The sequence below is a fragment of the Augochlora pura genome, chromosome 4 (genome assembly GCF_028453695.1).
Source record: "Augochlora pura isolate Apur16 chromosome 4, APUR_v2.2.1, whole genome shotgun sequence".
In the NCBI taxonomy this organism is placed as follows: Eukaryota; Metazoa; Arthropoda; class Insecta; order Hymenoptera; family Halictidae; genus Augochlora; species Augochlora pura.
In genome coordinates, this window is record NC_135775.1 from 10,700,921 (window position 1) to 10,717,306 (window position 16,386).

The window sequence follows — 16,386 nt, forward strand, 5'->3', positions numbered from 1 at the left end:
AGTGCTGTGAATGATCACAAACTCAAAGTAATTCTAATATTTTTAATGGTATTTAGACAGAAGCCTATAAATATAATATAATTGTATATTTTATAATTATATGTAATTGTTTACGATTGACTGCTAAGACAAGGTTCACTACAAATTGGATGCACAGTAAAATGGTGGAGATGTGCGGGCCAGCTAAGGAGTAAGAAAAACGTACAGAAGTAGATCCCATCACCACCATTTTAATGCGTAGCCACAGTGAATCGTCAGCCAATCAGAGAAGAATAGTTTCTGTATATGCCTCTATACCAATGAGTGTTTTTGGTCCCGTATGGGGGTACTATGGCGGGGTATTACTGTACTGTAAATTAAAAGTAACTTTATTTAATCGGACAGATGCTGAAAGTGCAAAGTATAATGACGGACTCGACCGTAAGCGAAACTAAGTAACATGATTCATGGTGGTAGGTGATAGGCCTTAAAACAAGGCTTGGAATTAACTGTACATGACAAAGATAAAGAATTTTCGGAGATTGCATTGAAATGTGCATTCAGAGCAGTCTTTGAAAATGCTCTATCTTTGTCATATGCAATTACTTTTGAGCTTTGTTTTAAAACAAGGAAGTGAATAGCATCGCTTTTCGACAAGATGTGTGGAGATTTCTTAAAAATCTCTCAGATCTCGAACATTTCGTGGAATGAGTGAGTGAGGGAGCGAGTTTGGGAAATAGCAACACCACGGAGGAAATAGGGCCGTTTTAGTTTTCTCATTTCCCAAAGTTATTCCCTCGCATTCACTGTCTTATTCATGCCCAGGCCTGGACGATCTGGCCGCTACCTTAGACCATGTATACTTATATACATGTATCTTTATATACATATACCTAAGTATATATGGTTAACAGTAAGGTTAAAGTCGTGAGGCTTCACATAAATGGTTTATAATAATATCTTTAGTTGCAACCTGTAACAAACGTTTATTAAATATTTATATTCACGGGTTTTACTCGATCCTCCTCGATTAGGAGACTTACGAATGGAAAAAGGTCTCTAATTCTAAAATTTATTCTTCGGTTTTAGATTATTTTTATATGCCTCTGTTGGTAAGAACGAAGCAACGTAAATAAAGATATATATGTGAGATTAACTGAGAAATAAAATTATATATGTGCAGATTTTGTCGAAATAATTTACCACGAAATGAACTGAAGAAGTATTCGAATAAAAATCAACATATTCTTACGCTTTTTCATGGATATGTATTATAAAGTGTACAAAGTATGCTGTTCTTTTACCGCGATCTATATCTGGATTACGTAGATTTGTATCGTGTATCGATACATAGTATCATTTTAAAAGAATTTAATATCAAAAATTTACATGATATATAATTCATAATTTACAGTAAATGTAGTAGCAAATCTTGTATTCTTTCCATAAACGCTATAAATAAGTAAGAGGTATATAATACAACATTTTTAATTTCCGCGCATTAGCTAAATAGTAACAACAAATACTATAAGATGGTGGTAGCATCGTATTAACAAAAATACGTATGTTGAGTCACATATATGCTACATGATCCTAGTTAAAATTTCTGGTGCAGCAGCAGGTGTGTCCATGGGGAATTAGCGAGTAAGAGCAGTACGCAGTGACTAGGGTATTTTCGCAAGTGTCGCGTATCGAGCTGCGAATTGGACTTTACCGCCGACATACTATACATACATAGATAGAAAATGAATCCGATTGGGTAGCGTGGCACGAAGGCCACATCCGGCAGCAGCACTGCAGTATTGGTCGATCCCGCTTCAGCAACAGCGAAGTTGGTCGAATTTCCTATATATTATTGATAAATAGCTCGCGTTGCTCGTGTGTGACTTGACCAAAATCGACGTCGGTGTTCGTGTGTTCGAAGAGAGAAAGCCTGAAACCGCCGGGACCGTATACACCGCGTATGACCGTGTACATACCGACGAATGCATTGAAGTGACGCAAAACGGTTAAAAGTACATACGCGCGTTTCTCATAACGAGAAATTGGCCGAGGGATTATCGTGCATTGGGTGTGACGGACATTTATATCCGTGCGAGTTGCACGAGAGCCGTGTCTTGTTGCGTAGTGCCAAAGAACGCCCGATTATTCGTGGATCTCACGGGTGTAAGTGCGATTATGTCGAGCGCCCCCGAACAGAGGTGAGCGTTATAGGAGGGGAAACTGCCTAAAAGAAGCTGCCTTCAAATCTGTTTTTTGCTCCGCCATTGTACGCCGCACGAAGAGTACTGCGAAGGAAGCCGCTTGCCTTGTTCTCCCGTGTGTTCTCGTTCGATTACATTCTCATTTTTTTTCTGAATCGATCACTGTTCAAGCGTGTAAACGCGCCTACGTCTGCTGTGTTAACGTTCGTCTCGTGGTTGCGCTATTCATCAGGCGAAACACGTTAGTGTATTCTCTCTCTCTCTCTTGCATTCTCGTTATCCTATCCTTTCTCTCTCTCTCTCTCTCTTTTGATCCGTCGGTCTTTCTTTTTCTCTCTTTTAGTAGTTCGCTCTTCCCTTCTTTCTCTATTTCCCTTTCTCTCTGTGGCTACTCTCGATGTCCTCGGCATCTCTGCGGAAGTCGCGTGTGCGAAGGTTTTTCGCGTACGTGGACATCGGTGACGAAAATGCGAAGTGATTTGTATAGAAGAAAACCATCATCGGGGATACGAATCTTGCGCGTCATTATGCAATAGACGTGCAGCTGACGAGAAAGAACTGTTTCCTCTACTCTTCCAACAACGGGAACGGCGGTAACGATGCGCGGCATGTTTTTATCTTTGTTTTCCGAGACTGTGCCGCGGCGAGAAAACGCTGTCGTTGCCGCTGCTCGCCGCTCATTTGCTTTTCTACATATATTTCGCGACGAGTAATCACGTGGGAATGCGTCAGGCGATGCTAGCGTACCTGTTATTAGTCTCTCTGTTTCATGTATACTCGTTAGTGTTATCTCTAGTGTATTTCAATGCAACGCTTTCCGTATCGCGGCGTTCAAAAGCGAATCATGCACCTCTGAACACTGCCTGACCAAAATATTCGAATGATGATACTTAATTTAATTGAATGAAAGTCCTATAATGCTATTATAAATACTATGAACACTCCCATATACATTGAATATAGAACAAGTACGAAAACAATAGGCATAAGTTTTACTAAAATCAAATAACTCGTACATTAACAAAATTTTATTAGATTTAATGCAAATCTTAAGTTACAGAAGTGTTTCAATTATTAACACATTGTATGTAGGTGACTTTTGACAATTTGACTATAAGGATTTTAAAAATCACTTCATTTTTTAACAAATTCTACATTTAATTTAATCTCCACTTTTACATCATGTATAGTTTCATTAACACTATCTTATCACCATCACTTTCATTGAAAGATTTTATTTCATATAATATTGTTTCATACAGATAGAGAATTTATTTCAACCAACAATGTATAAAAAACATACCAGTATTTCTATATAATATGCTAATTGTATTTTACTACAAAGTTAATTCTTCTTTTATTACTATTATCGCTGTTAGATGGTTTTCTAATGTACTAATATGTTTCTGTAGACTTCCACCTTTCAAGAATTGTTTACCTTATTTCTTCTTTCAAAATAATCATTGTATTTCTTAATTCTCTCTACTTCATTCCACAAATGTGTAATGGCTGTAAGGATCTGAACTTCTTGATACTACAATGTATATGTTAAATGTTTTGGGTTATCGTCATGTATGAAACAATAATTTTTTGGCATGCCAATTTTATTTAAAATTAATTTCAATTTAGTTTAAAATTTGACAATACCCTATATTATAGAAAAAACTATCTGTGTCAACATTTAGTATATTTTAGATGTAATATTTGATAATTCTTACTAATATATGATCTTCTTGCAAATTAAATTTCTATTTTCCAGTTAATCTGTGACATAATTCTGTGTATATATCTTTATTACATTATTTTGCTATCATTGATACTAGTCTTCATCCTAAAACAAAATGATTTTTCTAACTTCTCCAAATCGCTGTTAGTTTCTTTTTTCGTAATTCACAGCGGTATTTATTCTCTGTATGTATATTTTTCATTATTGAATTTTTTTTAAATGGAATAAATTATAAATTAGCTGCTGTCAATAAGTTTTGCATTTTCACTTATGGATTTTCTTGCTTTGAACATTTTCAATTCATTTAGTATAACTGCTATTAAAGAAAGTAGAACACAAGTTTTGCATATCATACTTTTGAGATTAGCCATATATAAATTGAAAAACTTCTGAATCTAGTTTCGTTTTTATAATTAATATGCATACTATGTCATTTTGATAAAATTTGTACACAGTACCTGTGATTTACTTATACATATTATTTGCAGCAAATTCATACTTACGTTACCCTCATCTTATACATAATACATGCAAAATATTTATTATACTATAGGTCATGTATCTATCTCATTTATTCAATATATTATCATTTGGATATTTTGTTGGCCAGTAGAATATTTCTTTCTTCTTTTTACACTATTCACACTTATTCACATTAACATTCAGATACATCATTATTTCTAAATTTATTATTTTATATATGTAGGGGTGACTAAATATTATGTTGTTTACTTTATGAGATTATTAACTATTTATTTTAGCTTAAATATACATGATTAAGTTCCATCAAGCATAATATTTAATTGTACATTTTTATATTATGCTAATATTCAGACAATTTATGAAAGAAATGTATAATCTATAAAGTTTTCAAAAAAGTGTGTCTCAATACTTTCTCATTTAACTTAATTATCTTAAAAAGAAGTTGTTTTGCAATATTTAGAATATTTTGCATTTCTATTGTATATACATTTTTCAGTAGATTTTTTTTTAAAGGTTCGTACATTTTTTCCATAATGCCATCAATGTCAATTTTCTAGTACCAGCATCTTAAGCACACTCTCATACAATTATAGATCCTTCTTACTTTATAATATATTTGATGCATTAGAAACATTGTAATTTCCTTCGCTTTCAAAACTGATATCCTTTCATCAGTTCTCTTTTTCTTTACATAAACATCAAATCTGTGATTTTTCAACAGCCTTTGGTATTGCTTCAGCAAATATTTTTCCATTTTTAAGAGGAATCTTTAAAGCTAATAATGTCAGTAATAATGATGTATTACAAACTGTTTTATTTTTCATGACACAATAGATATTGATATAATATTATATTCAAACAGTTGTATAGAAAACAGATACATTTTGCAGTTTGAGTACTTTTTAAAATTGTTAAATTGTAAATATGTTTCCATCTATTAGGAAATAATGCCATGAAATACCATGAAAAAGCAACCTAATATTCAACTCACTTCTTGTACATAAAATGACAAGTACAGAGATAGCAATATTATACTTATATTAATGTGAGTAAGAATTATTTTGGTCTTTTCTGAACCAGAGAGCTTTTTTATATTTTGTTTTCTAAACACCATATCTTAATGTCTTAATAATAAGTTATTATTATTCACTGGCAGTCTTTTACCACTTTGGATTACCCAACATATGAAGTTCGCCACTTGAAAATATTTATTTAACACTGGAATATATATTTTTGTTGGAAGAACAAATTTTTTTGCATTTTTGATGTTTCGCTCATGTTATCTCACATGCTTGGATGTTACTCCCTCGAGAAAGGCTAGTCCAAATACTCTCCAATTTTAAATATGCTTCCTTTCTGCATAAGAAAAATATAAGGTGAGCACAATTAAGAGTTTTATTTGTTCTTTCATTAGGAAATTTTATTTTCTTACATTATATATTTGTAATAAGTAAGTCAATAGATCATTTAGCATTATACAATATATTTTATTTTAGAATGCTGGTTTCAATATTTTTAGTAAATGATTGCACTGTTTTGTAATAATTGTTATACGTTTTTCTTTGTTTTTATTAAATAATTAACTGATTAAAATTAAGAAAATTTGCAATCGCAGAATAATTGAATACATATTAAAGAAATGATATTTTTTCTTAAATACATGATTGTGATGTAACTTATGGTTTTGATAAAATATCCTTATGGAAAGAAGAATTATATAATAAAATACAAATTAGTATTTTTATATAATTTTTATATAATTATTCAAAATAACCTTCATGAATTATAATCACACTATTTGTATAATCTTATTACAATTGATGTTTATCTTCTTTTCTACCTATGTCTATAATGCAATATTTAGAAGTAAGTTGTATTTATAATTTACAACAAATCTGACATATATAAATTGAAGCTTGTTACGACAACTCAAAATTATATTATTGTTACTTCAAGACTACAATTGATAGTTGTTTAATAATACATGTACCATTACAACGATAATTTAAAGGGATAGATTAAAGCAAATAACTCAAGAAAGTATTTTTTAGATAAGAATATAAATTTTTTGGAATAAAATAAAAGATTGTAATTTTAAATATTGAATTACTTTAACTAATTTATTACTTGTATTGAAGAAATAATAATGTAAAGAAAGCAAACTTATTTTATATGAAGTTAGAATGAATTATAGTTAAATAATTCTATTGTTTGAATTATCTAAATCATTTGAATAAAATAACAAACAATCTGGTATAGGAGGTTGTGATGAGATTATTTTATTTGAATGAATTTAGTTATATAAGAAAACGAAACTTAAGATCTAAAATTTTGATAATGTCCTAACAATTATTCTAACAGTAGCAAATAAAAATAGCCTCTCCACATGAACAAATGATGGCAGTGTGAAGTTATTTAAGACAACTAGTTTCAATACAAAGTGCATAGAAAATTATTCAAGTAACACTTTATTTAAACAGAAACTATAGTTATTTTATTTGATAGTCATAATTTAAATATTCCAAAGAGAAGTTATTTTTATATGAAAATTAGCTAGTACGTTATTGTTTTCCAAATATATCATGTCAATAATGCCTTAACATGCCTTTCTCTTTTAATATTATTGTTACATCAATAAAAGTATTGGATCTTAAACATTGAATTTTTTATTATTATAATCTTTATTGTTTGAAAAATACATATAAATTAACTGTTACATAAAGCCAGTATAAGTGAAATTTTTGTTTGTTAAACTTATTTCACTATAGATATAGATTAATACCAAAGTATTTCTATTGAGTATTATTTCAAACTAACCAATGTAATATAGCTTAGACAATAATATATGAATTCATTTTTATTTACTATTTGATATACTATTTTCTCTAGTACTAATTTTAAATCAACCATTACATAATTAAGATAAATTGTACTTTTCAATTAACTATTGATAATTTGTTTACAGATTAACTAATGTGATTGATTGACTTAAGCATTATGGGTACAGAAAATACTGATGAAGCAACATAATGTTTATAATGAAATGAATAGGAGCTAAGGAACATTATATGAGAAAGGAAGAATTTTGTTGAGATAACATTTATTCAGACGATAAGGAAGTATAATAAAGGCATAAGATAATAAATTAGCAATGGATGAATGGGAGTGAGCACAGTGCACGTGAAGTGCAGGTGTGTGCACGCCCGCACGTGGGAGCCTCTGGATGTCGAGGCTGCAGCACTGGCAGTGTCAGTGGCAGTGATGGCCCCTGCTCTGACGGAAGGCGGTCCTCAAAAGCCTGAAAATTTGCTCCCTTCCCTTCCAGCTGGTGGGTTCCTTTCCCCAGAGCAGGCTGCGCAAGTCTGTCAGAATCGTGAAATTCTGGCGAAATTTGTTGTTTCTGCAAACGTCCAACCAACGAAGATCGACGAGCAGTGTTTACATGGTATATCCAAGGATCTTATACGTGATGTTATCAATTCGAAATACGCCAATGATCTTGATAGTTTGTCTACATTTACGCTCGGATCTGATTTGATTACAAAGAAGGCATTAATCAAAGAGGACTGTGAGCGACCAGACATTCTGGACAGTCCAGAAAAAAAGGAGATCGACATTATAATGAACGACCCATCTATGGGTGATCAAGCGGACAATATGGGTTTCTTAAAATCAAGCGCAGACTTGCCTTTGGTGAGTTCAGAAACTGCAGAAGACAATAAAAATCTGGATGTGGATCAAATAATGGCCTTTAGTACTGATATAACTACGGATACCGAACAATGCAACATGGGCACTGACAGTGATCAGAACGTAGAAGAGCTTTTGCAAGTCATCAAATCTATTGAAGGAGTAGAAAATGCAGAAAATATATCTGCAGGTGTCAGTGAACAGGTACCAAGCACTTTGGATGGTGTAGAGATGTTCCCTATGCCCGAGGAAGGGTTTTCATCTTTTGAACGGGATTTACTTAACGATGTTGATGTTATGAGTCTTTGCAATAATATGAACATTGCAGAAACTTTGAACCAACAAAAACCTAACAATTTAAAGTTGCAACAAGATATTGTTGCACAAAAACAATTTGAGAATGAAAGGAGGTGTGCATTTCTACTAAGAAGACTGAGGAAGCTTCAAGCGAGAATAATAGGCAGGCATGTTGCAGAAGAAAACACAGGAGTTCTTGAACTTGCCCATCATGGAGTCAAAAAATATTTGTTTCAAGAATTGGTTAATATCAGTTCTAAATCTAATGTTAGAAACTTTCCTGAGATTAATAGTAGTTTGAATTCATTTTTGCAAAAAATTGAGAAAATGTGTGTTGCTCAAAGCAATAATGTGAATCGACAGCGATTATGTTGTCGATATTTTGGTGGTGGTTCACGAGACAGTTTGGGTAGTACCTCCGGTACTAATAGCAATCGTCAACCAGTGTTTGGTACCCCCCAAATTAAAGTTAAAGGTGATGAGGTAGAAAACATGGCCGGGCCATTGGCCACTCAACTACATATTGTGGAGTCTAATCTTGACTCTGATTGTACTGCATCTAGTAGTGGTGGAGAAAGTTGTGATGAAATGCAGTCATTTAATAATCCACATCAACAACATTTGTCTATGTGAGTTCCATTTTTCTTTTGCATGATATAATTTTAATACAATATACAATATTAAATATTTTTTAAATTGTTACATACTTTATCTTTATTTTACATAAAGTAAAAGTACAGTTTCACTTATACTAATTTACAATTCTCATAAAAATGAAACATTGAAATATAATCATGGATAATATTTCCCTCAAAAATAACTTTTATACTTGTCAATATCATTACGTTAATTTTATGCAGTTGATAAAAAGTCTCGTCTTATATTAAAACATTTTATTATAAATATGCAAATGTTTGAAACCGAGTAAATATGTTTGGCCGGTTTCAAATTATTTCATTTCATAACATTTTCTTAAATACAGTATATTATTCATTTATACTAAAGGTGAACATTTAATAGAAGTGCAGTAGACTCTCATACAACACATGTTCATTAATGTGTTATGCATTGTATAAATTCACTTTATAGTAAATTGTGTCATATTAATTTTTCTTAATGTATCTAACTTATAAATTCAACAAAAGAAATTAACAAACTCGTTATGTAATTATAATTAGTTACACAAAATTTTCCTTGCCTTTTCATTGTATCATATAAGGAACATTTAAACGTTTGAGTTTTTGTTGTAGATGTTAGAAAAAAAACTGAATTTTTTATAATTTTATCATAACACTTTTTTTATTCAGAACAGAATTTTGTTCTATTTGCAACAGGAACATAATCTGGTCAAATTACTAGATACACTGTCATAACATGTACGAAAAATTGTGTTCTATGAAAACAGTAGTTGCAATATTTTCGAAATCCATTGTAGTTACCGTGAAATGTATTTACTTTATTAGAAAGCAATATTAACATTTAAGATAAAAATCATGATATACATATTTTATTGAGTTTTCATTCAACATTATTGCTAAAAAAAATATTTGGTATATGTTATATTTAATATACTTATATATTTGATAATATTGCTTTGTAGATCGAAAAGAGCAGCATGGAGGTATGCTCAGGATCGCGCAGGTGTAGCTGCAAGATGGACATGGTTACAAGCACAAATATCAGATTTGGAATATAGAATTAGACAGCATAATGAATTGCAACGACATATTAGAGCTAATAAGGGATTAGTGATACTCGATAACACTGAAACAGTAAACGGGTATAGTGGCGTTTTACCAGGTTCTACAGGACGTTATAATTCACCAGAAGGTGAATTACCAGCTAGTAGAACACGTCCGTTCGTGTGGAGCTTTTATAGGAAAAGAAAACTGTTGCAAGTAGACAGGTTACATGAAGTCTCTAAACGAGCAGCAAAAGCATCAACAGTAAAATGCAATTGCGACAATGTATTACCCCCATGTGCATTATGTACTGGAAGATTAGATCCAATGCAACCACAAGATCCAATTGAACAGATGTCTGTACAAGAACGGATTGCACTTGTTGACCCTAGTTACCATCCCGTGTTGTCATTTCCTGATGGTAAATAAAACTTATTAAATATTTTAACTACTTCAGTTTTTATATAATCTTATAAGTGACATACGTAAATATTTGCATTGTTCAGAAATTACTCAAGGAACTCACCTTGAAGCAATCATGAAATCAGTGGAATGGCAACAGAAAATGTTAAGAGGAAATTTGCGAATAACTCGGTTGAAGGATAAAGACAGTAATGAGAGAAGGAATAAAAAACTTCCAGGTCATAGAGCAAAATATGCTGCTCGATTAAGAAAATCATCTTCGAGTATCCTTACTGCGAGTATGTGTTGTGACTATTTCAATCTAAATATTTTATTTGTTATATTAGCTTATATATTCAATTATTTTAATAGGAATCAAGAGAAAAATGTTAAAGGGGAAAAGAAGTAGGCTTGGCCATGATCGAAGTGTTCATGGGTTAAGCAGAAAGAGGGTGCAAAAATTGCCAGCTGAAGATGATGATGATATTAGTGCACTTTCCAGCTCTAGTAAGCATTCATCTCCAGTGCCTTCACCTTTGCATCATACTACTACTTCTACAGAAAAAAATACTGTTAAAGAAAAGAGTTCCACTTCTCACGGGTTTGTATATTTAATTCATTCACAATTAATCAATACATTACTTGCTGGCAGTTATTTAATCGTTTCTATATGACATGAAGCTAAGGATTTCCCATAAGTTTTTAAATAATAATGGCAATTTTAATAAACATTTTTTGATCAAATATAATCTCTACAAATTTTGTTAATAAACTGCCGGTTAGTAAAACGTAAATACGATTGAAAAGTTCATAGCAATAGGAAGACAACGTTGTTAAAAGTGTAATTTTTCTCTTTTTGTAAAAAGAAATTAATATCAGGTAACATGTGATACAATTTTTCAACACATAGCATTCCATAAAGAGACAGTAATAATAATGATCATAGTAATAATTATAACAAAGACACTCTCTTTTTGAATTTCTTTAATGGTAACTTATATTGGTATAATGGTAACTTAGTACAGCATAAAAACAGTTTCAATATTTAAATTGTATTGTAATGAGAACAATTAAAAAGGTATGAATTTCATATTCAGCATGATTATTCGTTATCACGAAACACTACATAATTTTTAATTACTTTTTGTTTTTACTAAAATTACTCAAAAATGGAGTTACTTCTTTATTGCAATAACCTCTTCAATTGCTTTGGAATTTATATGTATAATTGAAGAATCAAAAAGGATTTAGCATTTTTTTCAACAATATATGTTTCTATTTCAGACGTCTGAGGCAGAATTCGTATGATATTGATAATATTGTTATACCATATAGTGTAGCTGCTTCAACTAGGCTCGAAAAACTACAATACAAAGAAATATTGACACCAAAGTAAGTTATCCAATCCTAAAATTATATTTAACATATTTAGTTATTTATATTATAACACATAATCCTTTTTATATAAAATATAGGTGGAGGTTATGCGAGGAAACTTCAAAAATGGATATTAAGAATGGTGTTATGCACAGGCCTAGTCAAGACAGTGATGTAAGTGTATGCAATGTAGGAATTATCGAAATTAATATGACAGATTTTGTTGTAATTCAGGAATGAAATTATGAAAATTTAATTCTTCTTTTAGTTTGAAGATATGTCAGATGTCACTATTGCTTTGAGGCACGAACGCAGTGAGAGAGAAGAAAACAAACGTTTTATGACATATATAAATATGCCACATCAGTCACGTATTCGCCATAATCGCAGGGCTGATAGTCGTGCAGACAGTGGTGCAAATACTCCAGGTCATTACAACTCATGAAATATTTATTAAATATACAGTGGGCTTCAGTAATTGCAACTAACTGTTCCTATAAAATTGGTCAAGATGAAAAAAATATATTCATACAGTGTTTATTTTTGGAAAGAAGACTTTTGAAATATGTTTTTTATAATCATGATAGTAGTCTTACCCTCGTACTTAAAATTCCCAACATGAGAATCACCTGAATTCAAATACGCATAAATATTGATTTCAAAGCAATTTAATGTGACATAACAATCTTAAAAAAAGTGACAATTAAATTTTATTTCTTAGATCCGATGTCTCCTCACGCAAGTGATTTTGGAGGAGACATGATGTCGCCGATTACATCTCCACCCGCGACCCCTTCTCAAGTTCAAGATTCGGAACATCAACACAACTCGGACACACATCGCTCATCTGCCTTTCAAAATGCGTTGCGACGTCGTGTTACGCCTACATTAAGATTAGGAAAGGAAGACACGAGTACTTCAGTAATTGAAGATGAAAATGAGGTACTACTTTCTTTATGCATTTGAAATGCATGCAATAATTTGTTGACTATTAATACACGTTGACTATCAAAACACGATTTTGAAGAAATTTAAATTAATGTAACCAAAATTAAACTAATGTATTTAATGAAACCAGAACTGAAGCATTCAAATTTATAACAGTGACTATTCTTTCCACTCTTTTTGATCCTACAAATCCTAATGAATAGATTGTGAATTTTTATATATTTATAGTAGAAAGATTAGAATTTTACAAAAATTCTGGTATTAGAGTTTGCTTATGTATCTGTGAAAAGATATTAATTTTTAATATAATAACACATCCTTTAAAGACAAATATTAACATGTGGTTGTACAAAGACTATGGATGCAATACTTAAGTTGCAATCTACGAGTTACAAATTTTCAAGTAAATAATTTAATTGTTTATGTAACAAACGATCAGTATATATTTCCTCTTTTTTTTTTTATAACATTTAAAATACTTCATTTATGTTTTGTACTTCATCTATTCAAAAAATAATTTTTTAACCATTACAAAGAGTCGTATCTAGTATACAAACTGGATAGTCAACGTGTTAATATTTTTACACAGGCCAGGGTTTTTTAAATTTAGGAACATACTACATATTTGTTTCTGAAGTTATCCTTAATTTATTTTTTAAAAATTTGTTTTTACTAATGTATGTAAAAATACATTGAACATAAACTGAAATGCATTTAAATTTAAGATATTGTAAGATGCATGTAAAATAATTGTTTCATTAATATTTCATAAATAATTTATATTATTTTGAATTTGCATTTGTTTTACCATGATACAAAAACTTCAATTACGAAGAACTTTGATTTTTATTTTGAAATTTGATAATGACTTTACAATATAAATTAGTAAAAGAGTTAATTAATTATTTAGGTAATAATTGTTACTTATGTGTTACTTTAAATAGTTCCAATTACATGTTTTACTATTTTTAATTATGTACTCTCAATATTCTATTAATTCTTACAGTTTGTTGATATATGATATAATAAACCAAACAGTAAGAATTATTATGAGATAGAAGTGTTGAAATTCTTGTAGTGGGTTATTAGAAAAATAATCTCGGTCTTTTTTGCGAGCTATCTGGAAAGTCGAAATTAATCAACAATAGATGTTCTAATCATATTTTATAATGAAAACGACATAATGCATCTTATTTTGAATAAAAAGTGCCCTACTTCTACTAAAATAGGAAATCTAGGAAATTATGACAAATATATCGGGTGTGCACTATTGAATGGCAATATATTTAACTGTTAATATTTTAACTAAAAATGAAGTTTTTCAAATATTGTCTCTGTTACTAAATATTTTTCAGAAAATGGTTCTATTGGTTCTTATCTAATCAATTTTTATTATAAAAAAATGACAGTCGGTTAATATATCTTAATAATATAATAATAATAATATATAATTATATTATAATAATAATATAATATATATTTTAATAAATTTAATTAGTAAATTAGTTTACTTTGGAAATTCAAGAAAGAGAAAATGCACATTTGAAACGCTTATTAAAATTTTTCAGATTTTCCAAAGTCTTTATATACGTAGAATTACGATAGACTAAAGAGAATTATTTAATGTTTTTAAACAGATTTTGCCATACGAACCAAGGATATTTCCACTATCCGAAGAAGTTTATGACAAAATGCTGGAAGTAATGCCAGATGGGCATTGGCAAGCTTCATCAGCGTCTCTATGCTCCCGGGAAGAAGAAAAAGCAGATGATGTACGTATTTTGTGCTTGTATTGAGTGTTTTCAGTATTAATTATATCTAAGTCAGAAATTTTTATTACAAAACATATATGTGCTCGTAATGATTATTAATATAAACTTTGAGCCAACTTTCATGGCTCCTCAAGGCTGTCCCTGGTAAGCAGTGCCATATGATGCTTCCTACTTTTAAACACAATTCATTTTATTTTATTGCATACATATTTCCGAGACTAGTGATATTTAAAAGACATTGTATTGCGTTTTACGTAATCTTTATCTTTTTATAAGCATATTAGACTCTTTTAATGAACTAGCCTGCTGTTTATTTTCTTCTAGGTTGTTATAAGCTTGTTAATATAAATATAGTATTTTCTTAAATACATATTTCGGGGACTAATAATAACTAGTATATAAAAAAATATTATTAAAGCTATTAATAATTAAAAGAAAACAAAATTTTCAAAAACTTCATAATTAAAATTTTTGTTACAAACAATGTTTACAAATGATCTCAAAGCTTCTTCATTACCAATAACCATCACTGACGAAGAGAATTTTATTTTGTTTCTTTACATATACTACCTAAATAGGTAGTGTTTTACCGTTTTATTGTGTTTTGCAAACCGAAAATTGATCAGTCAAATGCATCCAAAACCATATTTTCGTCATTGATAACTATTATATACAATTGGCATACAATCTTTTTCATTGATAATTGTTATTGTGTCAATATTGTAATGCTTTAAACAAAAAATATTTCTTATCTATGACTTTCTTTAAATTGATTTTGTTATTGTCCTCGATATATATATTTATATAATACGCAGAGTAACCGTTGGAGAAAATAGTCTGTTTATAACTACTCAGGTAGACATTAATATTTATTTCTAGGACGGGGAGTTGGATTGTCCAGAGTCAGATTCAACGGAATCAGCTTGTTGTGATATAGAAGGTGAGGATCCAAATGATCCTGAATGGACAGTAGCTGACGATAGGGATACTGAAAAGGAACGAATACGTCCGACGGCTAAAAGATAGGATAAAATCTTGAATAAATACAGTATGTCTACGTCGTCGTTACTATATGCAGAAGCTACCTGTCAATTGTTATATATACCAATCGGTCATGTAATATGCACCTTAAGTTAATGGTATTACGAATCTGTAAAGTGTATTATAAATATAAATTTTATAACTTCATTCTGCTTAAATCAATGGAAAACCTTAATAATTGCTTTTTAAGTATTGCTATTTCGGCCAAAGCATTAGAATAGAATGAATACGTATATCTGTGTACATATCCATCCTTTTAATTAGGATAAGGATATTGTTATATTTTTCTTTCACTGTTACAAATATTAAGGAGGACATAATCTTCCACAAGTTAGAGTCTCACATAAACAGAAATAGATAGTTTTTATACACACGTATTTAACAGAAAAAAAGAATTAAAAACAAAGGTGTATTTATATATTATAATCAAATCCTTATGTTAAATGAAAGTGCCAACCGAAACATTCTGTAACATCACCCAACGACGTCACATATTCTTTTTAGCTGCGAGATTAGTTCGTTGTAACGTAATTGAAAACTCTATCCAAGTAGAATTCAACTATTATGATCAGTTATAATTTATTGTGTGACCCTATTATTGTGTATAACTACTACATCTCTATATCTGTCTTCTCTTTTTGTTATTATTATGATTTCTTGAAATGATTTCATAATTTTTTTGCATCTTATATGACAGTCAAAAACAGGTAACATATAACAAACATGTATAGAAACATTTAAGAAATTGTATATACTCATCTACCTTCATCACTTTACAATTTTGT

The 16,386-nt window shown here is 30.4% G+C and overlaps 1 protein-coding gene across 7 annotated transcripts; it reads left to right on the forward strand.

Annotated features, from left to right (window-relative positions):
* Positions 1-1,773: 1,773 nt before the first annotated feature.
* On the forward strand, positions 1,774-16,376 carry Nsl1 (non-specific lethal 1). Of its 7 annotated transcripts, none has more exons than XM_078177665.1 (13): positions 1,774-2,776; positions 5,334-5,437; positions 5,549-5,768; positions 7,358-9,008; positions 9,980-10,482; positions 10,568-10,762; positions 10,836-11,064; positions 11,748-11,855; positions 11,939-12,014; positions 12,109-12,268; positions 12,562-12,782; positions 14,426-14,560; positions 15,440-16,376. In XM_078177665.1, exons 4-13 carry the CDS (start codon positions 7,552-7,554, stop codon positions 15,584-15,586), a joined length of 3,231 nt encoding a protein of 1,076 aa, XP_078033791.1. In that variant the 5' UTR covers positions 1,774-2,776; positions 5,334-5,437; positions 5,549-5,768; positions 7,358-7,551; the 3' UTR covers positions 15,587-16,376. The 7 variants fall into 7 exon arrangements, with proteins under 7 accessions (XP_078033791.1, XP_078033797.1, XP_078033792.1 ...); XM_078177671.1 differs by having other exon boundaries at positions 1,774-2,180; XM_078177666.1 differs by lacking the exon at positions 5,334-5,437.
* The last annotated feature ends 10 nt before the right edge of the window (positions 16,377-16,386 follow it).

What these genes read in the sequence shown, in the direction of transcription:
- Nsl1 (XM_078177665.1), top strand. Translation starts at nt 7,552, where the DNA reads ATGGGAGTGAGCACAGTGCACGTGAAGTGCAGGTGTGTGCACGCCCGC. An exon ending in TTCGAGTATCCTTACTGCGA is followed by an intron (nt 10,763 to 10,835) that starts GTATGTGTTGTG and finishes TTATTTTAATAG; the next exon opens with GAATCAAGAGAAAAATGTTA. An exon ending in CAGTGGTGCAAATACTCCAG is followed by an intron (nt 12,269 to 12,561) that starts GTCATTACAACT and finishes TTTATTTCTTAG; the next exon opens with ATCCGATGTCTCCTCACGCA.